We start from the raw sequence: 24,756 nt of genomic DNA, 5'->3' as shown, positions 1-24,756 counted from the left end.
GAAATGTATCTGACAGCAAGAAAGAGTAGTGACCCAGAAACTATCAAAAATTATAAAAACTACTGTGTTATATGAAGAAAAGTTATTAAAAAATCCAGGAGTATGTGTATCATGTCTGAAATCAGCAACTCTGATAATAAAATTAAAACAATTTGGAATATTATTAAAAGAGAAACAGGTCAACCAAGAGCAGAGGAAGACAGTATTACCATCAAATTGAATGAAAACTTTATGAACAAAAAGTCAGAAGTTGAAAATATTTTTAATAATCATTTTCTAAATGTTGTGGATATAGTAGGATCCAGGTGTTCATTAGAAGATGCAAGGCTGTTAATGGAAGAGGCCATACCTATGCAATTTGATACAACTGAAATCTCACCCACTTCTCCCTCTGAAATTAGGAAAATAATAAACTTGCTTAAAAGCAAAAACTCACATGGAATTGATGGCATTTCCAGCAAAATACTAAAAGCTTGTTCTCAACAGATAAGTAAGATTCTCAGCCACCTGTGTAATAGCTCTCTGGAACAGGGCATTTTCCCTGATAGACTGAAATATGCTATTGTTATACCTTTGCATAAAAAGGGGGATAGATCTGATGTCAACAATTACCGTCCAATCTCCCTTCTAACAGCTTTATCCAAAATTTTTGAGAAAGTAATGTATTCAAGAGTAGCTTCACATATCTGTAAAAATGAAGTACTAACAAAATGTCAGTTTGGTTTCCAGAAAGGTTTTTCAACAGAAAATGCCATATATGCTTTCACCAGTCAAATTTTGAATGATCTGAATAACCAAACACCACCCATTGGGATTTTTTGTGATCTCTCAAAGGCTTTTTATTGTGTAAATCATGAAATTCTGCTAGACAAGCTCAAGTATTGTGGCATGAGTGGGACAGTGCACAAATGGTTTAATTCGTACCTAACTGGAAGAGTGCAGAAAGTTGAAATAAGTAGTTCTCGTAACATGCAAAGATCAGCACATTCCTCAAACTGGGGAACTATCAAGAATGGGGTTCCACAAGGGTCAGTCTTGGGTCCTTTGTTGTTCTTATTATATATTAATGACTTGCCATTCTATATTCATGAAGAGGCAAAGTTAGTTCTCTTCGCTGATGATACAAGTATAGTAATCACACCTGAGAAACAAGAATTAACTGATGAAATTGTCAATACTGTCTTTCAGAAAATTACTAAGTGGTTCCTTGTAAACGGACTCTCACTGAATTTTGATAAGACACAGTACATACAGTTCCGTATAGTGAATGGTATGATGCCATTAATAAATATAGACCTTAATCAGAAGCATATAGCTAAGGTAGAATATTCCAAATTTTTAGGTATGTCCATTGATGAGAGATTAAATTGGAAGAAACACATTGATGATCTGCTGAAACGTTTGAGTTCAGCTACTTATGCAATAAGGGTCATTGCAAATTTTGGTGATAAACATCTTAGTAAATTAGCTTACTACGCCTATTTTCACTCATTGCTTTCATATGGCATCATATTTTGGGGTAATTCATCACTGAGGAATAAAGTATTTATTGCACAAAAGCGTGTAATCAGAATAATAGCTGGAGTCCACCCAAGATCATCCTGCAGACATTTATTTAAGGATCTAGGGATATTCACAGTAGCTTCTCAGTATATATACTCTCTTATGAAACTTGTTATTAACAACCAAACCCAATTCAAAAGTAATAGCAGTGTGCATAACTACAATACTAGGAGAAAGGACGATCTTCACTATTCAAGTTTAAATCTAACTTTGGCACAGAAAGGGGTGAATTATACTGGCACTAAAGTCTTTGGTCACTTACCAAATAGTATCAAAAGTCTGACAGATAACCAACAAGTATTTAAGAAAAAATTAAAAGAATTTCTGAATGACAACTCCTTCTACTCCATAGAGGAATTTTTAGATATAAATTAAGAAAAAAAAGAAAAAAAAACAAAAATATTTAAAAAAATAAAAAAATAAAAATAAAAAATAAAGAAAAACAAAAAACACAAAAAAATAAAGTTGTTATATTAACTTAAGTATGTTGTTAAATTAACCTAATTATGTCATGTATTGGAAAATTCGACTCGTTCCACATCATTATGAAATATCGTATTCATGATCCATGGAACTAGTATTAATCTAATCTAATCTAATCTAATCAATCTGGAAATTGGCCTCTAGTGCTATCTGGGTCTCATAGACAATAACAGTGAACTGGGTTTTACACAATCATTCTTTTCAGAACCCATGTTGACTTCTACAGAGAAGCATTCCTTCTTCAGAAATGACATAATACAAGTTCGTAAAACATGTTCCAAAGTTCTATAGTAGACTGCTGTCTGACAATGACCTGTGCTGTTCCCAGTCTCTATGAATGTTTCATTCCTACAGTGACATACGGTACATTGCTGCTAGATGAGGAGCATGTTCTTTCACATACCATAATCTCTATAGAGTAATATTCCCTGGGTCACATATTTCAATACACATGACATTCGCACAATGATTTAAAGGAGAAACTACAGTATGACCATGCTAAGTGAAACAGTTTCGGAAAAAAGCATTTAGTATTTCAGCCTTTTCTCTGTCACTCTCCATTTTGATGCCATTATGGATAAAAAGAGTGCAGACAGATTGCTTTGACCTGTTAACTGATTTAATATAAGAGCAAAATTTCTTAGAATTTTCTGTCAGATTGGTAGAAAAAATTTTACTTTAAAATACACTCCTGGAAATTGAAATAAGAACACCGTGAATTCATTGTCCCAGGAAGGGGAAACTTTATTGACACATTCCTGGGGTCAGATACATCACATGATAACACTGACAGAACCACAGGCACATAGACGCAGGCAACAGAGCATGCACAATGTCGGCACTAGTACAGTGTGTATCCACCTTTCGCAGCAATGCAGGCTGCTATTCTCCCATGGAGACGATCGTAGAGATGCTGGATGTAGTCCTGTGGAACGGCTTGCCATGCCATTTCCACCTGGCGCCTCAGTTGGACCAGCGTTCGTGCTGGACGTGCAGACCGCGTGAGACGACGCTTCATCCAGTCCCAAACATGCTCAATGGGGGACAGATCCGGAGATCTTGCTGGCCAGGGTAGTTGACTTACACCTTCTAGAGCACGTTGGGTGGCACGGGATACATGCGGACGTGCATTGTCCTGTTGGAACAGGAAGTTCCCTTGCCGGTCTAGGAATGGTAGAACGATGGGTTCGATGACGGTTTGGATGTACCGTGCACTATTCAGTGTCCCCTCGACGATCACCAGTGGTGTACGGCCAGTGTAGGAGATTGCTCCTCACACCATGATGCCGGGTGTTGGCCCTGTGTGCCTCGGTCGTATGCAGTCCTGATTGTGGCACTCACCTGCACGGCGCCAAACATGCATACGACCATCATTGGCACCAAGGCAGAAGCGACTCTCATCGCTGAAGACAACACGTCTCCATTCGTCCCTCCATTCACGCCTGTCGCGACACCACTGGAGGCGGGCTGCACGATGTTGGGGCGTGAGCGGAAGACGGCCTAACGGTGTGCGGGACCGTAGCCCAGCTTCATGGAGACGGTTGCGAATGGTCCTCGCCGATACCCCAGGAGCAACAGTGTCCCTAATTTGCTGGGAAGTGGCGGTGCGGTCCCCTACGGCACTGCGTAGGATCCTACGGTCTTGGCGTGCATCCGTGCGTCGCTGCGGTCCGGTCCCAGGTCGACGGGCATGTGCACCTTCCGCTGACCACTGGCGACAACATCGATGTACTGTGGAGACCTCACGCCCCACGTGTTGAGCAATTCGGCGGTACGTCCACCCGGCCTCCCACATGCCCACTATACGCCCTCGCTCAAAGTCCGTCAACTGCACATACGGTTCACGTCCACGCTGTCGCGGCATGCTACCAGTGTTAAAGACTGCGATGGAGCTCCGTATGCCACGACAAACTGGCTGACACTGACGGCGGCGGTGCACAAATGCTGCGCAGCTAGCGCCATTCGACGGCCAACACCGCGGTTCCTGGTGTGTCCGCTGTGCCGTGCGTGTGATCATTGCTTGTACAGCCCTCTCGCAGTGTCCGGAGCAAGTATGGTGGGTCTGACACACCGGTGTCAATGTGTTCTTTTTTCCATTTCCAGGAGTGTATGTTGAGTACTTTACACACGGCTCTCCTTAGCCTAACTTTGGTTTTGTTCCATTTTTATTTGCCTGTGAGGCTTTGGCTGTATTTAAATATGCAGTGAACCTCTTTTAACTATTGTAGCAGCTTTCAAACATAGCTCTGCAAAACAATGGCAGGTCTTTCCCATATCTCACAACTTGCCCTTCATGATCAACATTTTCAGTTCCAGAGATGTATTTTGGTTGCTGATTGCTGAATGTTACATTTACTGAATTTTACACTCAGGTAACATGAAATCCATATTTTGTCACTCTTGCTGAGCAGAAATATTTTCCTACCTTTTTTACATTCCTATTTACAACCATATTGAATGATGGTGTACAGGCCTTATGACCACTAATTCCTTGTTCTACGCTAGCTGAACTATAGAAATCATTGGTAGTAGTGTGTGCTGCATGTTCATCAGTTGGGTATCCTCAGTTTGGTTATGATGTCCAACATCTCAGGGAGTCCTAGAAAACAGTCTAAGCCACAAAGAAGGAAGCTAAGGTCACCTGACCAAGCTGTTGCTTATCACCATATAACGGAGATGCTGAGTCACAGGTAGGCACAACAAAAAGAATCTCAATTAAACCTTTTGGACATAAGCCTTCATCAACACACACACACACACACACACACACACACACACACACACAAATGCAAGTTACACACATGCCTGCAGTCTCAGGCAACTGTGAGAGTCTTTTGTTGTGCCTGTGACTCAGCATATTCGCCATATGGTGAATAGCAACTTTACTTCTCATAATATTGTTACATTCCACCCTGGATTTTCCATTGTTTGATTCCAGCTGTTGCTTAACATGTTGCACATAACAGCACCCTGATCCAGTGTAAGAGAGGGCCTGATGCTTCTAATCGGATCAGATCAAATAAATAAATAACTTTAACTGCTGCTTCAATGCCCATGCCACTTGGACCCTACTACCCAGAACCAGCTCCTGTGAACAATGTGGGTGGGTGGAAACTGTCCCTCAGCGTATACTCCACTCTTGAAATCTTCCTAGCTTAAAACTCCACAATCCCTCTTCCCAGTATGCAATATGGACAACCTAATCTAACATTCACATTTTCTCTGCCGCCTTTTTCCTAACAAATACTCCCCTGTCAAACCTTATACTTTACTGACCCTTCATGTCAACTCCAATCCCTTTCTCAGTTTTGTGAATGTCACCTTTAGCCCCCTTTTTGCTACTGCCACTAACCATGACTAGTCTCCCTGTTATTCCTTGCCCACCTGCTACCCCATTCCACATTATAAGACATAAAGGGTATCACCATGGCCACAGGTAGCCATATTAGGTTGTATATGTGACTACATAAATAAAAGAGAAGTAGCTCAAAAGCTAGTTATGTCCCAGTGCTGTTACATGTTGACACCTTTGCAGTCAGCCATTTTGAGTGGTGAACGTTAAGAAGTATATATTTTTAAACTGTCATACAGTTTTCTATGAAAGCTGCCATACATCATGCTGCATTCAATTTAAAAATATGAAAAAAATGTCACTTGTCTACAAATGCATGTAGTTTATTATGATATGCCCACATTGTCATACATCTTCACTTTAAATTTGTTGTTGTTGTTGTTGTCTTCAGTCCTGAGACTGGTTTGATGCAGCTCTCCATGCTACTCTATCCTGTGCAAGCTTTTTCATCTCCCAGTACCTACTGCAACCTACATCCTTCTGAATCTGCTTAGTGTATTCATCTCTTGGTCTCCCTCTACAATTTTTACCCTTCACACTGCCCTCCAATACTAAACTGGTGATCCCTTGATGCCTCAGAACATGTCCTACCAAACGATCCCTTCTTCTAGTCAAGTTGTGCCACAAACTTCTCTTCTCCCCAATTCTGTTCAATACCTCCTCATTAGTTATGTGATCTACCCATCTAATCTTCAGCATTCTTCTGTAGCACCACATTTTGAAAGCTTCTATTCTCTTCGTGTCCAAACTATTTATCATCCATCTTTCACTTGCATACATAGCTACACTCCATACAAATACTTTCAGAAACGACTTCCTCACACTTATATCTATATTCGATGTTAACAAACTTCTCTTCATCAGAAACACTTTCCTTGCCATTGACAGTCTACATTTTACATCCTCCCTACTTTGACCATCATCTGTTATTTTGCTCCGCAAATAGCAAAACTCCTTTACTACTTTAAGTGTCTCATTTCCTAATCTAATTCCCTCAGCATCACCTGACTTAATTTGACTACATTCCTTCATCCTTGTTTTGCTTTTGTTGATGTTTATCTTATATCCTCCTTTCGAGACACTATCCATTCCGTTCAACTGCTCTTCCAAGTCCTTTGCTGTCTCTGACATAATTACAATGTCATCGACAAACCTCAAAGTTTTTATTACTTCTCCATGGATTTTAATATCTACTCTGAATTTTTCTTTTGTTCCCTTCACTGCTTGCTCAATATAAAGATTGAATAACATTGGGGAAAGGCTACAACTCTGTCTCACTCCCTTCCCAACCACTGCTTCCCTTTCATGTCCCTCAACTCTTATAACTGCCATCTGGTTTCTGTACAAATTGTAAATAGCCTTTCGCTCCCTGTATTTTACCCCTGCCACCTTTAGAATTTGAAAGAGAGTATTCCAGTCAACATTGTCAAACGCTTTCTCCAAGTCTACAAATGCTAGAAACGTAGGTTTGCCTTTCCTTAATCTAGCTTCTAAGATAAGTCGTAGGGTCAGTATTGCCTCATGTGTTCCAATATTTCTACGGAATCCAAACTGATCTTCCCCGAGGTTGGCCTCTACCAGTTTTTCCATTCGTCTGTAAAGAATTCGCATTAGTATTTTGCAGCTGTGGCTTATTAAACTGATTGTTCAGTAATTCCCGCACCTGTCAACAACTGCTTTCTTTGGGATTGGAATTATTATATTCTTCTTGAAGTCTGAGAGTATTTCGCCTGTCTCATACATTTTGCTCACCAGATGGTAGAGTTTTGACAGGACTGGCTCTCCCAAGGCTACCAGTAGCTCTGATGGAATGTTGTCTACTCCGGGGGCCTTGTTTCGACTCAGGTCTTTCAGTGCTCTGTCAGACTCTTCATGCAGTATCGGATCTCCCATTTCATCTTCATCTACATCCTCTACCATTTCCATAATATTGTCCTCAAGTACATTGCCCCTGTATAGACCCTCTATACACTCCTTCCACCTTTCTGCTTTCCCTTCTTTGCTTAGAACTAGGTTTCCATCTGACCTCTTGATATTCATACAAGTGGCTCTCTTTTCTCCAAAGGTCTGCATAATTTTCCTGTAGGCAGTATCTATCTTACCCCTAGTGAGATAAGCCTCTATATCCACACATTTGTCCTCTAGCCATCCCTGCTTAGCCATTTTGCACTTCCTGTCGATCTCATTTTTGAGACATTTGTATTTCTTTTTGCCTGCTTCATTCACTGCATTTTTATATTTTCTCCTTTCATCAACTAAATTCAATATTTCTTCTGTTACCCAAGGATTGCTACTAGCCCTCGTCTTTATACCCACATGATCCTCTGCTGCCTTCACTACTTCATCCCTCAAAGCTACCCATTCTTCTTCTACTGTATTTCTTTCCCCCATTCATGTCAATTGTTATCTTATGCTCTCCCTGAAACTCTCCATAACCTCTGGTTAGTCAGTTTATCCAGGTCCCATCTCTTTAAATTCCCACCTTTATGCAGTTTCTTCAGTTTTAATCTACAGTTCATAACCAATAAATTGTGGTCAGAGTGCACATCTGCCCCTGGAAATGTCTCAAAATTTAAAACCTGGTTCCTAAATCTCTGTCTTACCATCATATAATCTATCTGAAACCTGTCAGTATCACAGGGCTTCTTCCATGTATACAGCTTTCTTTTATGATTCTGGAACCAAGTGTTAGCTATGATTAAGTTGTGCTCTGTGCAAAATTCTACCAGGCGGCTTCCTTTTTCATTTCTTAGCCACAATCAATATTCGCCTACTATGTTTCCTTCTCTCCCTTTTCCTACTACTGAATTCCAGTCACCCATCACTATTAAATTTTCGTCTCCCTTCACTATCTGAATAATTTCGTTGATTTCATCATACATTTCTTCAATTTCTTCGTCATCTGCAGAGCTAGTTGGCATATAAACTTGTACTACTGTAGTAGGCGTGGGCTTCGTGTCTATCTTGGCCACAATAATGCGTTCACTATGCTGTTTGTAGAAGCTTACCCGCACTCCTATTTTTTTTATTCATTATTAAACCTACTCCTGCATTACTCCTTTTGATTTTGTATTTATAATCCTGTATTCACCTGACCACAATTCTTGTTCCTCCTGACATCAAACTCCACTAATTCCCATTACATCTAACTTTACCCTATCCATTTCCCTTTTTAAATTTTCTAACCTACCTGACCGATTAAGGGATCTGACATTCCACGCTCCGATCCGTAGAATGCCAGTTTTCATTCTCCTGATAACGATGTCCTCCTGAGTAGTCCCCGCCCAGAGATCTGAATATTTTAGCCAAGAGGATGCCATCATCATTTAACCATACAGTAAAGCTGCATGCCCTCGGGAAAAATTACAGCTGTAGTTTCCCCTTGCTTTCACCCATTCGCAATACCAGCACAGCAAGGTCGTTTTGGTTAGTGTCGCCAGGCCAGATCAGTCAATCATCCAGACTGTTGCCCCTGCAACTACTGAAAAGGCTGCTGCCCCTCTTCAGGAACCACGCGTTTGTTTGGCCTCTCAACAGATACCCCTCCGTTGTGGTTGCACCTACAGTACAGCTATCTGTATCGCTGAGGCACACAAGCCTCCTCATTAACGGCAAGGTCCATGGTTCACCGGGGGGGTTAAATTATTTACAAATGATGAAATAATTTCATCATTTAAATTATTTATAAATGATGAAATAAAAAGAATTTTTAAATAAAAATATAAATTTGGTTTTGTTTCTACATAATTAAAATTACACTTGACTGAAAGAAAGCTCACTAATGTCAATAAAATCTACAAAAATTTCTGGATAAAATGACATAAGAAAAATAAAACTTTTAATATTATTCACAGAGATAAAATTATAGTAACTGAGCAGTGCATTACAGTCTGTCTTGTGTATGCAGTCCTGTATCACTTAACATTTGTGTTTTTAAGCAGAATATATTGTGCCAAACCAAGGAAATACACTGTTGGTCTTTGTTGAGTCCCATATTAAGTAAGCATAGTATAAAACCTCTTACTGAGCTACTGTGATATTCAGTTTCTTTTATATGGGTTAGGAAAAGTAGCAGCAAGTTTAGATATAAATTGCTTACCTGAGCTCTTTGTTTTGGTAACAATTAGTTGATGTAATGTTGCAGTGAAAAATAAATTTCAATGTTCAATTTCAGAAGGTCCCGCCGATGGCATAGGCTTTGTTCCGAGCACTTCATGGAGTAGATGTGGTAGCAGCAGTAGTGTTTCAGGTGCAAACATTTCAGTGTACTGTGTATTCTCCATTCTGTTTTCACTTTCAATCAATGTATGAGCATGACCTTCAGTGTCATTTTCTGAACCACTGCTGCTTTCACTAACATACTCTGTATCACTTTTATTTTCCAATAACTCACAAATTTCATTGTTGGACACATTTTTAAAAAATAAGTCACAAAAGCAAATGAACACATGAACTGAAAACATTAAGTAACAGAAAAACATGACAGAAACAATATTAAATAATAACAGTGCAAAAAAAGACGCCCTATGAAATAACTAAATGAAAATGACTATCGCAAAGCACAATGTCGACTAATGAACAATCCAGCAGCATAGTTATGAGTCAACAATATTTCACTGTAACAACAATCAAAAGTTGATAAATATCAATGTACTTATAAGTTAAACAGATTACCAACAAATTGGCACTCTGACAGTACTGGCAACAGTAGGGGTAACAATAGATTGTTACCTGGACATTCAGAGTGTTAATGCACAGCATATCAGTTATTAATGGTGTCTGCCTCTCTTCATTTTTGTTCAAGGTGTAATTTTTGTGTACTCAGTGTCTTGTCCATTAAAGATCCACAGTTTATGAGTGATGTACTTTCACTCATGACATGCCCAGTTTCAGAGATCACACATCCATACAGTTGACAGGCCTGCTTATAGAGGCCATTTGGGTCGGCACCCTGCACACTCAGGTGAGCTGCCAAAGAAACATTATTATTTAAGCCAACACAAACGAGAGCTCAGCTCATTCTGTAACCTGTCTTACTGTTGTCCAGACAATGTGTTCAGTGCTATGAACAACCTGTACTTCATTGTACCTTAAGTGTTTCTCTATAAAGTACTACATTCCATAAATCATGTTTGTTCCTGCTATATCAGATTTGGTGATGAATGGGGATTAGATTTTCTTGTCACTGCTAGTGTCAGTGCTAAGTCACCTGACAAACATCTAATGGAAGAAATATTCCAATGTCTCATTGCCCCACAGCAAGCTGTAGTTGGCTGAAGATTGGAACTCCTACAAGGCACAGTTTTCATCAACATTTCCAGGATTTTTGCATGCACAATGCAGACCTGTGTTGGGCTTTCTTTCTTTCCTGGCTTTCACAGCGAATCCATCAGGTGTTATGCCAATTTACACCTTTGCAAGAACCAGCCAGCTTATCATTTGATGAAATATGCAAGTTTCTCTCAACATATTACAGTGACAGAAGGCATGTAATTAAATTGTGTGTAGAATTTTACATTGTCAGAAATGCTCAAATCAATCTTACAAACCTAAGATGCGGAATTACATGGGTTGAGCCATTGTCGTAAATTTGCCATGAATCCTACACTCATCAAATTGTGAGTGATGTTATTATTTGTCTAGCCTCATATAGGGAACTCCATGAAAGAGCTCTTCAATGTGAGAATCCAATACTTACAGATGTGCTCAATATAGCACAATCCTTTCAAGTGTCACAGGCTACAGACGTTCAGAAGTTGATCAGTCAACCCCTGTTAGGCACACCACAAGTGTTCAGGATGGCGGGGAAGCCATTGCAGCAGTACAACCTTTGAGTCAGCATTGCAAGGGGGAGTGTCAGTTCTGGCCACAGCAGCAACAGGCTGCATCACAACAGAGGCTGCCTGTACTGTTTTGTCCAACACGAGCATACAGTGTGCCCTAAGCATTGGTTGGTTTGCAAAAAATGTCAAAAAAAAGGCAACATTGGATCAGTGTGTAACTCCTCTTCTAACGTGGCAGATACAGTAGTAGTGATGGACATAAACTGTATCTTTACAATGACTGTTTCACCAAAAAGATGTATTAAAAATGCAAGTGAACACAGGAGCTGCTGTGACTTTAACAAATGCACAAACATACGTGGGCTTGGGGCCCCTCCCATCACATTGGTTTCACAGAACTTGTTTAGTTGCAATAACCAGCAGATTCTGATCCTAGATCAGTTCGCTACTCCTGTCTCTCATTTGCCCTCTCACCTCCCCCTTGTTGTGGATCATTCCCATATTGGAGAGCTGTTCAGGTTATATGTGTTTAACACTTTCGGTTTCTCCATTGTCAATGAGGTAAATTTAGTGCCAGATGAAGTTCCATATCAGCAACTTGTTTCCCCCTGGGCTTGGTTGTGCTACCAGTTTTCAGGCTCACATTACCATGAAAGAGTCCACCTGCCCTTGGATTTCAGGCATGACAGGTTGTGACATTCACCTGCTACATTTCTTTGTTGATTGTCCTTGGTGTTGACATACTGCGTTGCTATACTGGCTGAAAAATAGGGGGGTTGAAGTTCAACACTGACTACTTTAAATGATGTAGCCAACAGTTGCACAGTTGCATTTCACAGTTCTTTACTTTCAATGTTCACAACCACCCCCCCTCCCCCCCCCCCCCCATACTACACAGTTATATGGCCAGCTAACTATTGGCAAATTTTGATAAGCCTCATTAATAGGTTGCAGGCAACATCAGCGTACTGCTACAAGAGTTTGCTGCTGAACATCTACAAGCAGTAAAAACCTAACCACACAGTTCACAGTTCTTGCAGAATAATACCGTATGTACTGAGCAGACACTCGTTGTTTTAACACATGGCCTATTTGTGTTACACTTATTTCACAGTTAAGTTGATACATTGTTGTCGATCTAACCAATACGTGTTCCTCTAATGAAACTGATTGACTGACTGACTCAAGACCACAAATTGGGCCTTTGTATATCATCACAATAATAGGTACTGAAACTACACATTGTTTGATGTTTAATTTACAGAAATTACAATTAAAACATAACTCATTAAATTAACTGAATATATCTAAAACTTCCTTCTTTTTAACAGTTTCTTCTACTACAAGTGTTAAACTGAATTATTTGTTTACATGATGAAATTAACAGAAATAGTTATGCAAACAATACTTTTGACAATACTGGTAATTACTTTGGAAGTAATTAAGGGCTGGCTTTGCTAACATGTTTTCGAATAGGGCCAAATAAATAGTTAAAGAATGCCGGTGTTTTGTCTTCCAAATGTTTATAATTAGTACAGAATTTATATTTGTTTATAAATCAACAATAGAATTTAAGTTATGGAACAATAACAGATTTCACCCTATAATGAAAGATATTAACTAGGAAAAGTCAAAATAACTTAGGAAATAAATTTCATACCCAAAACTAAGCACAAAATTAGATCTGGTGTTACATTCTTTAAAACTGAGGGCCAAACTTTCCCTTTCTTTTATGAAAATGCAGATTATAGTCATGCATGTTAATGGTAATTAGTCAGAAATGAAAAAAATGAATTTACGGAGGCACATGGCAAAACAAGAGGGGAGGTAAAAAGATCCCAGCTTGCTTTGTCACAAGGTGCCTCTCACGTCGCATGACACTGTCAAGGATGAATTAGACCATTTGATGTCACTCGATGTCATTCAACCTATTTCTTCCACTGAATGGGCTACACCACTGGTCATCATTAAGAAGCTGATGGGTAAGATTCGCCTCTATAATGACATCAGTGTTATGAGTAATGCACACAGTCTGTGACAGATACATAGCCTTTGCCCTATCCTGATAATTTGCTCGCAAAATTGTCAGGCAGCAACTACTTTTCCAAGACTGATTTGTTGCAAGCATACCTCCACCTCCCCTTGGATGACGCCACTAGGCACATTTCCACTGTCAATATACCTAATGGCCTATACCTATATCAACGGTTGCCTTTCAGCATTGCTAGCATGCATACAATTTTTCAGTATTTTTTAGAACAGTTGACAACGTCTGTATCTGGCTGCATCAGTTACCTTCAAGATATCACTGTTTCGGGTTCTTCCACAGAGGACCACCTTAGCAATCTCTGATCATTGTTATCTGTTTTGCAGGCTGTGGGTCTGCACTGCAATCTTGCCAAATCTCAATTTTTAGCCATCAATTGAGAACCTAAGTTTTGAGGTTTTTTACACAGTAATCAAGCCATTGTGTCCCCATGTTCAAGCAATTGTGGCTTTGTGGTAGCCAAACTCTGTTAAGGAACTGCAGGCTTTTCTGCATATGCTTGCGTACTGCCCTTAGTTTTAAGCAGATGCATTCACTGTTTCTTGATCACTGCACATATTTTTGTGTCAAAATGTGCCTTTTTTCTGGTCCCCAGCTTGTGACTGAGCATTCACTTCGCCTAAACCTAAGCCACCATCTGCCACTCTTCATCTGGGTCAGCATCTCACTTTGGCTACAGATGCCTCTCAGCAAGGTCTTGGCACAGTGTTGGTGGACAAATACATGGATGCATCTGAATGACCCATTGCTTACACTTCTGAGATTTTAACTCTCACTCAACAGTGGTATTTTCTGAGTGAAAAGGAGGATTTAACAATTTTGTTGGCCCTCAAGAAATTTCACATCTTCTTACATCTCTCTAAGTTCCACTTAATCACATATCACGAGCTATTGGTTGCTCTTTTTAACCCTTTGCTTCTGTGCTGGACAAGACAGTGCATTGTTTGCAGGAGTGGGTTTTCTTCATTTCCAAATATGATTATCTGATCCATTCCTGGCTGAGGACACAACACGTCAGTGCCTATCTCTTACCTTGCCTTACAATCAGACCAGACCCAGTGTTCAGTCAGTATGAGCTGTTTTGTTTCTATTTAAATATTGAGAACTAGAATGAAGTCAATGGTCTTCCCACCATAAGTGCCACAATAGTATTGGTCGTTGCCATGGACCCTGTACTTAGTCAGGTCCTCTCTTTTGTGTAGCAGAGGCTGGCCAGAAAAACCCCCAGGCCATGCCTTGGATTCTTTGTGTAATTACTTCTCCATCCAACACTGTCTTTCTGTGTCTGACATGGTTCTTTTGTTAGCTATGGAGCACACTGCTTCCTTACACTGTAACATACTGAAGCTTGCAGCTGCATATCAGTCATTGGGGGACCTCTGCCACCAAAGCTTTGGCTCACTGCCATGTATATTGGCCAGGCATAGGTAGGCACATTATGTGGCTTATCACCACTTGTACTCACTGTGTTCAGCAACAGGCAACCCCGCAGGTATCTTTTTCCTGTGGGACCATCAAGATGTTGATTTTGCTGAGCTCTTTCTAAATCAGTATTGCCTCATTGTTGTGGACACCTATTCCAAGTTTCCCTGTGGGGTGTGTTGTCCAGCCACATCTGCAGTGGCCACTATTTTGGCCTTGTCTCAGATTTTTGCAATTGAGGGACTTCCATATATCATGGTTACAAATAATGGCTCCCAGTTTGTTTCTTGATAATTTGCATCTTTTTGTCAGGCTAGTGGTTTTCTCATCTCACATCTCTCCCATCTCATCCTCAATCTAATGGTGAAGCCCAACACATGTTTCAGTCACTTACTCAGATGAGGAAGTATGTATTCAGAACATCCCCTGAAGCTTTTGAGTTCATAATGTTTGACGCCAGAGGGGGACAAGAGCCCAGTGTAGCTGCTACATAAATGCCAACCACAGATCCTCCTTCATCTGATGCATCCAATGCTGCTTCTGCCAGTGTCATTGTTCTGTGATGGTTCTGGCTCTGTGTGCCGGGTTTGTGGTTTTGGCTGCTTGCCAAACTGGGTCCCTGCCATCATTGAGCATCGCCAGGGCCAGAGCCTGGACACCAGTAGTAGCAGTTACAGAATATGCTGAACACTCATTTGCGATCACTTATTAATATTCTTTCTTTGGCAGTTCAAAAGAGCATGCCACAGGGCTGTTGTCAGGCAATGAGATGGATGTGAGCATCGTCATTGGTGTTTTCTGTGCCATGTGAGATCAGTGTTTGTTTGTTTTTTTTTTTTTTTTTCACCAGTGCTCTTTTTCTCTACCAGTGTTTTTCTTCTGTATCATGCATTTTTTGTGTACCACGTATTTTTCTGTGCCTAGTGTTTTTATGAACGCATGTGTTTTCTCCACCACTAGAAGGGAGGAGTCATGTACTTCACTAATGACACGCACGATTTCAGAGATCGCATGTCGATACAGTTCATAGGCCCACTTACAGAGGCCATCTGGGTTGGCCCTCTGGCATGCTCTGGTGAACAGCCTAATAAACAGTATTATTTAAGCAACCACAAACAAATGCTTGGCCTATTCTGTAAGCTGTATTACTGTTGTCCAGCAAGTGTGTACAGTGTTATGCACAATCTGCACTTCACTGTATCTCATGTGTTTTTCTTGCTATATAAATGAGTAAATGAAATATTATGAATTTTCATTCACCTGGCCAGGGTGGTGCTGTGGGCCTTTCTGGACAGATAGGAATTGGAGATGAGGCTCGTGATGATACAGGCTGCCTTACATCATGTTCACTCTGATGAATGTGTCGGTGACTCACTAGTTGTGCAGTAGCTGCAACAAAGTTATTCAAAACAGTACATTAAAAACTGAAAATGTTAACTTAAAAAATAGCACAGAAACAATATTAAATAACTATACTGCAAAAAACAACTATGCCGATGAAATAATGAAATGTAAACAACTTCCACAAAGCACGATGCCAACAAATGGTTGGTTGGATGATTTGGGGGAGGAGACCAGACAGCGAGGTCATTGCTCCCATCAGATTAGGGTAGGATGGGGTCTGCCGTGTCCTTTCAGAGGAACTATCCCAGCATTTGCCTGAAGTGATTTAGGGAAATCATGGAAAACATAAATCAGGATGGTCCAAAGCAGGTTTTAACCATTGTCCTCCCAAATGTGAGTTCAGTGAGCTAACCGCTGTATCACTTTGTTTGGTGTTAACAAATGAACAACACCGTAGCAGAGTTACTGATTGACAATATTTCACTGTAAAAATGATCAAAAGTTGATAACTATTGATGTACATGTAGATTAAATGAAGTACTGATGAAATAGCTTTCTGACAATAGTGGCATCCATAGGGGGTAACAGTAGATTGTTACTTTGACATTGAAAGTGTTCATGTACAAAATAACAATTATTTAAATGTGGGTATTTGCCTCTCTTCATTTTTGTTCAGGGTGTAATTGTCTCAGTTCAGAGTCTTCTCCACTGGAGACCCACAATTTATGAGTAAGTGAAACTATTATGAATCTTGGCTCACCTGGACAGGGACGTGCTGTAGGCCTTTCTGGATTGGTAAGAATTGGAGATGAGGCCCGTGATGATACAGGCTGCTGTAAGTTATGTCCATTCTGATGAATGTGTCGCTGACTCACTAGTTGTGCAGTAGCTGCAACAAAGTTATTCAAAACAGTACATTAAAAACTGAAAATGTTAACTTAAAAAATAGCACAGAAACAATATTAAACAACAATACTGCAAAAAACAATTATGCTGATGAAATAATGAAATGTAAACTACTACCACAAAGCACGATGCCAACAAATGGTTGGTTGGATGATTTGGGGGAGGAGACCAGACAGCGAAGTCATCGCTCCCATCAGATTAGGGTAGGATGGGGTCTGCTATGTCCTTTCAAAGGAACTATCCCAGCATTTGCCTGAAGTGATTTAGGGAAATCATGGAAAACATAAATCAGGATGGCCCAATGCAGGTTTTAACCATTGTCCTCCCAAATGTGATTGCAGTGTGCTAATCGCTTGTTACCTTGACATTCAAAGTGTTAAGGCACAACGTATCTCTTATTTATATATGGGTGTTTGCCTCTTTTCATTTTTGTCCAAGGTGAAATTTTGTAAATTCAACTTGTTGTCAATTGGAGATATGCAATTTACTAGCAAATGAAATTATTACGAATTTTTCATTCACCTGTATAGGGATGTGATGTAGGCCTTGCTGTATTGGTAGGAATTGGAGATGAGGCCCGTAATGATACAGGCTGCTGTAAGTTACATTCATTCTGATGAATGTGTCGCTGACTCACTAGCTGTACATTAGCTGTAACAAAGTTATTCACAACAATATATTTAAAAAAACTGAAAATTTAACTTAAAAATTAGCACAGAAACAATATTAAATAATAAAACCGAATAACAAACAACTATGTTAGATACTGCCTACAGTAAAATTAAAGAGACCTTTGGAGAAAAGAGAGCCACTTGTATGAATATTAAGAGATCAGATGGAAACCCAGTTCCAAGCAAAGAAGGGAAAGCAGAAAGGTGGAAGGAGTATATAGAGGGCCTATACAAGGGCGATGTACTTGAGGACAATATTATGGAAATTGAAGAGGATGTAGATGAAGATGCAAATGGGAGAAACGATACTGCATGAAGAGTTTGACAGAGCACTGAAAGACCTGAGTCGAAACAAGGCCTCAGGAGTAGACAACATTCCATTGGAATTACTGACGGCCTTGGGAGAGCCAGTCCTGACAAAACTCTACCATCTGGTGAGCAAGATGTATGAGACAGGTGAAATACCCTCAGACTTCAAGAAGAATATAATAATTCCAATCCCAAAGAAAGCAGGTGTTGACAGATGTGAAAATTACTGAACTATCAGTTTAATAAGTCATAGCTACAAAATACTAACGTGAAGTCTTTACAGATGAATGGAAAAACTGGTAGAAGCTGACCTCGGGGAAGATCAGTTTGGATTTCGCAGAAATGTTGGAACACGTAAGGCAATACTAACCCTACGACTTATCTTAGAAAATAGATTAAGGAAAGGCAAACCTACGTTTCTAGCATTTGTAGACTTAGATAAAGCTTTCGACAATGTTGACTGGAATACTCTCTTTCAAATACTAAAGATGCAGGGGTAAAATACAGGGAGCGAAAGGCTATTTACAATTTGTACAGAAACCAGATGGCAGTTATAAGAATCGAGGGGCATGAAAAGGAAGCAGCGGTTGGGAAGGGAGTGAGACAGGGTTGTAGCCTGTCCCCGATGTTATTCAACCTGTATATTGAGCAGGCAGTAAAGGAAACAAAAGAAAAATTTGGAGTAGGTATTAAAATCCATGGAGAAGAAACAAAAATGTTGAGGTTTGTCGATGACAGTGAAGAACTTGGAAGAGCAGTTGAACGGAATGGACAGTGTCTTGAAAGGAGGTTATAAGATGAACATCAACAAAAGCAAAACGAGGATAATGGAATGTAGTCGAATTATGTCGGGTGATGCTGAGGGGATTAGATTAGGAAATGAGACACTTAAAGTAGTAAAGGAGTTTTGCTATTTGGGGAGCAAAATAACTGATGATGGTCAAAGTAGAGAGGATATAAAATGTAGACTGGCAATGGCAAGGAAAGCATTTCTGAAGAAGAGAAATTTGTTAACATCGAGTATAGATTTAAGTGTGAGGAAGTCGTTTATGAAAGTATTTGTTTGGAGTGTAGCCATGTATGGAAGTGAAACATGGACGATAAATAGTTTGGACAAGAAGAGAATAGAAGCTTTCAAAATGTGGTGCTACAGAAGAATGCTGAAGATTAGATGGGTAGATCACGTAACTAATGAGGAGGTATTGAATAGAATTGGGGAGAAGAGAAGTTTGTGGCACAACTTGACAAGAAGAAGGAACCGGTTGGTAGGACATGTTCTGAGGCATCAAGGGATCACAAATTTAGCATTGGAGGGCAGCTTGGTGGGTAAAAATCGTAGAGGGAGATCAAGAGATGAATACACTAAGCAGATTCAGAAGGATGTAGGTTGCAGTAAGTACTGGGAGATGAAAAAGCTTGCACAGGATAGAGTAGCATGGAGAGCTGCATCAAACCAGTCTCAGGACTGAAGACAACAACAACAACACATGTTAGTTGAAATTTCGGCAAATCACTATATTAAAAATTATGAAACATCAAATTAAGCTGCTACAAACTATACTGATGTACTTACACTTTGTTTCGTCTCCAAGACAACATTTCACACAGCCCACACAGATAATTACTCCCAATATAAATGCAGCAAATCCCATAACCATCCATTCTACAGGCCTGGAAATGAAGTAGCAGTTTTCAGGATTAAACATTAGAGGTTCATTAGCTCATTAAGTGAATTACAACAGTTTAATTTCACATATTACTTTTCAACAGACACAATAAAGAAATGTAAAATTCATAAAAATACCAACAGTTTTATTATAAGAAACAATTAAACAATGGAAAATCCATGCAGGAATATCAACAATGTAGGAAAAAATAGATTTATACTTACCATAAAGAAGACACGTTAAGCTGCAGACAGGCCCAATTAAAAGACACTTACACAAAACCTTTGGCCACAAGCCTCATCAGCAAAAGAGAAACATAGAAACACACACCATTCATATGCACAAGCAAGTACACTTCATTCACACATGGCTGTCAACTCTGGCAGCTCAGACCATAATGTTGGAATGCATTCTGGTCTGAGCAGCCAGAAATTGTGGTCATGTATGTGCCAGGCATGCTTGCTTGTGGGTAAGAATGGTGTGTGTTCCTCTTTTGCTGATGAAGGTTGTGGCTGAAAGCTTTGTGTAAGCATCCTTTAATTTTGCCTGTCTGCAACTTAACATGTCTTCTTTATAGTAAGTAGCAAGCTATGATTTCCTACATTGTTTATCTCAAACAACTCATCAGCATCGGTAAAATGAGACATAGCTCCATCAAATGTATATGTTGTCCTATAGGACATGGTTAGTTACGCAAACAAGAGGAACACATATTTTCCCCTTCCTTTCCATTAACTCAAAGTAACTGTGAACTTATTTCCTCACACTTTCAATGCCAAATAGACGCTCATTACCGAAGACTGCACTTCTTACACAACAAGGTTTATTGTGAGAAGTCAAGAAGCCATTCCCCGATTAATCACTCTGATACATCACCCTCACTAGATGCTTAGAGAAGAACAATAACAGTTGCATTAGATTTGCTGAAATGAAATGAATGGATGATAGGAATAAACTCAGTTAAGATGTGATGACAAGAAGTGATATCAGCAGACACATTTCATAAATGGTGAGGCCTCAAGGTAATGAAATATGTCATGACTACTGAAAATCTGTGCCAGAACAGTAAGAATGCATTTGCATAAATCTGAATAAACACAACACTGAGAAACACATACAATTTAACAAAAGAAAAATATATTAAAATATGTTAAAAATCTATAGAAGATGCTCAGCAGAAACAAGTTCAGAACCCTGTGAATGCTGCAGACCTGAAAATGTGTGTAAGCACTGGAGTAGTAGCACAGCTTCAAAAAATTCAGTTTGGAAAAGTGGAGCAGTAGAGAACAGCCAACCATCAGAGATAATAGTTGCTAGAAAAACATCCAGAAATTGAACCCATAAACAAAGTAGAAACTGAGAAATCATAAACCTAGTCAAGAAAGCAAGAGGAAAATTCATACCTTAAAAACAAAGGAGACAAAAGTCATACAAAGACATCTGAATAACATTTATTGATTCTTTGTACATAAACAATACATGTCTGTCATATTGTTGGGGCAGCCTTCCTATAAATTATATATATGAAGATAGTAACTGTTCCTGAAAGAATTGATAGCACTGATGACCGTACAGCTTCTCTAGACTAAATAATAATTGATTGAAACCCTCAGCTGCCAGCAGGTGTTGTTGATATACCTCGATGGGGACAGCTAAAATAGTGTGCCCCATCTGGGACTTGAACCCAGGATCTTCTGCTTACATGGCAACCACTCTATCCATCTGAGCCACCGAGGACACAGATGCATAGTGTGATGCAGGGACTTATCCCTTGCATGCTTCCCATAAGACCCACATTCCCAACTGTCCACAATCTACATACGTAAGTACCTAATAGATATTTGCCCATCCACTTTTTACTCGCACACACTTAGGTGACGATTTGCGTAAGAGTTTGGGTAACCTGTGCTCATTCGCACAGACAAAGGTCAATGGCTGGGTAGCCTTTAACTATGTATATGAAGATAGTAACTGTTCTCAAAAGAACAGATACCATTGATACCCATGCAGCTACTCTAGAATAAATGATTATTAACTGAAACCCTCAGCTGCTAGGAGGTGTTGTTGATATACCTCAATGGGGACAGCTAAAAAAGTGTGCCCCGTCTGGGACTTGAACCCAGGATCTTCTGCTTACGTGGCAGATGCTCTATCCACCTGAGCCACCGAGGACACAGATGAATAGTGTGACTGCATGGACTTATCCCTTGCACACTTCCCATAAGACTCACATTCCCAACTATCCACAATCTATATGCATAATGTATCTAATAGTTATTTGCCCATCCACTCATTACTCGCGCACACTTAGGTGACGATTCCAGTAAGAGTTTGGACAACCTGTGGGCATTCGCACAGACAAAGTTCAATGGCTGGGTAGCATTTAACTATATATGCAGTCGCGCTATTCATCTGTGTCCTTGGTGGCTCAGATAGATAGAGCGTCTGCCATGTAAGCAGGCAATCTCGGATTCGAGTCCCAGTCGGGGCACACATTTTCAGCTGTCCCCATTGAGGTATATCAACAACACCTGTCAGCAGCTGAGGGTTTCAATTAATTATCATTCATTCCCGTAAATTGGACACATCACACCCTGCAAATTGCATTCTGCCCCATTTGACGACAACTGAAAGTCTTTTACTCAGAAACCAATAACATCTCTGCACTTCATTGGAGGATATTGCCACTGGTGGATATTAAATCCCTCTTCCTTTTAACTAGCACGTAGACCAATGGTGGCAGGTGATGGTCAATTGATGCTGAAGTTCTTGCTCCAACTAGTTGTACTTCATCTGGACTGACCAACTTTGCCAAGATGGTAATAATGGAACCCAGCACTCTACAGACTGTGGGGTACTACTTGGAATGGCCTCTGGCAGATTGGATGCTGGGAGTGTCTTAGATGACAGAAAAGATTCTCTCTTTGTTCTGTATAAGCCTTTAAAAATGCTGCATCTGGTTATGTGGTGTTAATTCATAGTGCCACTGCAGCTGGGGTGGAGATAAGGGTGAGGGTCCAGACCACCATAGGCAGGAATGCATTCTGTCATGTTAATCATGGCCAGTGGTGATTTCAGTGTTTCACCAGCTGACTGTGTCCAGTGGAAAATTCAAAAAGCTGGTGCCTCAAGTGATTGGTAACCAAGCTGTGTGACCATTCCAGGTGCCTGCAAAGAAGCAAGTACCAATTTGGAAGTCTGCACTGTCTTGGCTCCAGGTCCACATTTTTGGTTGCGGGAGGTTAAACAATGCAACATCTGGTGTCTGTATATGTGCAAAATTTATGTTCTGCTACATTAATTGACCACCCACCTGGATTGATACACAGAGAGAAACTGCTTACTGTTTCCTTGAAAGATGTTTACATTACTGTTGTCCTTGCCTGTGTTTTAAATGTCCTGATCATGTGTGCCACCTCAGAATTTGATGATGGGAGGATGGTCATGGACAGGTGCTCTATTCCACTGCACTGGCAGAAGAGCTAAATGCAGATGCAGTAAACTGGGAATCATTGTTGGTTGCTATAGTGTGTGCAGCACCCTCTGATTTCAAAATAGAGACAAAGTATCAATCGTAGTGATCAACATCCACGCCATGAAAAAGAAGTTAGAGAATATGTTCCCCACAAGTAGCCACATTGCTTCCAGTTTGGGTTTTGGCCAGGGAGATAAATGTTGCACAGGGGCTGACAAGTCCTGTGCACAAGTGTTAAAGGCTCAATTGGTGTGCTTGACCATAGTGCCCCTTCTGAGTCAATAAATGTGACTTCAAGTTCTCACCTTTGTCATGGCTATCCCCACGGCAAAGCATGGAGAAAATGACACTTTGTGGGTAGGATAATTGACTCAGCATTCTTCCTCTTTTCAGTAGTGAATAAAAAAAGGACTGATTATGATATTCAGATAGAACCAAAGTGAAAAGAATGTTCTGAGTCTTTCATCTGTTCCTTTTGGATGATACTCTAGCCATCCCCACTGAAATGACACCACCTACTAATGAAGTAGGCTGAATTTGTTTTGTGAGCAGTAATTATGATCTCATATAAGACAAAGTATATGGCTTCATGCTTATCAAAGTCAGTATTATGTCCCATGGGACATAATTTCTGCCAAGGAATTACTGTCACTCTTAAAACATCTCTCAACACAGGCAATTTGTCAATGGTGTCCACATGCTACAACATGGGCTTGAGCCCAAACTTACCAAATATGTGTCCTTGGTATTTTTATGATGCTTGGCCCAAAGAAGCTATAAATGTCAACTAGGTAGTTGGCTCAGTTTAGGATATCACATATTAATATCTCTAGAGCTCACTTGAAAAACCGCAGGAGCACTGGCTACTCTGGACAGAATCTGTTGTATAGTTAGGCATCTAAAGCCACATTTCATACTGGTATGTTCCTTGTTGTGTCTAAGAGGAGCTACAAATGTTTATCAAGATCAATCTGCAAAAAATGTAGGCATGGTCCTGGATGTACTCTGCAAAAACATGGCTGTCCTGATCATTTAGGTACATTAAAATTTTTGCACAGCCTGCTTTGGGTTTTAAACAGTTGATGATATTCAATGCTTAGCTTGTTTAGGGTGCCAAACAGCATTACAGTTGATGCTATTGATGCTTCATTATAAACTTTAAAACAAAACTGATAAAAATTCCATCAAAAGTATTAGTTGTCACCAGCACTTTGGTTACAAGAAGATATAATATTATTGCTACATTTTTTCACATTCCTTTGACTTTGATTTGGTCTCTTAGTGAAATACCTTGACCATTGTAGATGTCAATGTGCTGCTGAGGTTGTAGCAGTGACAAGGAGCCAACACAGTGCTAACTGTGCAATTTAATTAAGCCCATGTAGACTGAGAACTGCACCTTATGAATATTAGTGACCAACGTGACCTATATTCATTCTCAATAAACCACTATCAACAGCATGACAGAGGGTACCATTCACGTACCGCATATTATGGTTCCTTCCCATTTCAGCTGTGTATGAAGTGTGGGGGAAAATGACTGCTTAAATACCTCTTGCCTTTCTAGTCCATATGGGATCGATTCATAAAGGACTGAAATATAATCCTATATTCCTCATTTAATATTGATTCTTGAAACTTCATAAATGGGCATTCACTGGATAGTTGACATCTGTCTTCAAGTATCTGTGAGGACAGGTTTTTCAGCATTTATGGGAAGAAAACAAAGCAAAA

General features: G+C 40.0%; 1 protein-coding gene and 1 non-coding gene across 2 annotated transcripts in view; both read right to left on the bottom strand.

The window, feature by feature from the left end:
* The window catches only part of LOC124616178, a 151,068-nt gene that overhangs the window by 94,616 nt on the left and 31,696 nt on the right, over positions 1-24,756 (bottom strand). The window contains exons 2-5 of the mRNA XM_047144464.1: positions 19,454-19,551; positions 17,423-17,551; positions 16,755-16,883; positions 15,911-16,039 (exon numbers count right to left, since the gene is read on the bottom strand). Coding sequence (XP_047000420.1) covers positions 15,911-16,039; positions 16,755-16,883; positions 17,423-17,551; positions 19,454-19,538 — 472 coding nt within the window. The 5' untranslated portion in view covers positions 19,539-19,551. The remainder of the gene's footprint in view (positions 1-15,910; positions 16,040-16,754; positions 16,884-17,422; positions 17,552-19,453; positions 19,552-24,756) is intronic.
* Trnat-cgu lies at positions 21,646-21,719 on the bottom strand. Its single transcript has one exon. It is a non-coding gene; the product is annotated as a tRNA-Thr (tRNA).

The sequence above is a fragment of the Schistocerca americana genome, chromosome 5, assembly GCF_021461395.2.
Source record: "Schistocerca americana isolate TAMUIC-IGC-003095 chromosome 5, iqSchAmer2.1, whole genome shotgun sequence".
Taxonomy (NCBI): domain Eukaryota; kingdom Metazoa; phylum Arthropoda; class Insecta; order Orthoptera; family Acrididae; genus Schistocerca; species Schistocerca americana.
This window is presented reverse-complemented; position numbering and strand designations above follow the sequence as displayed.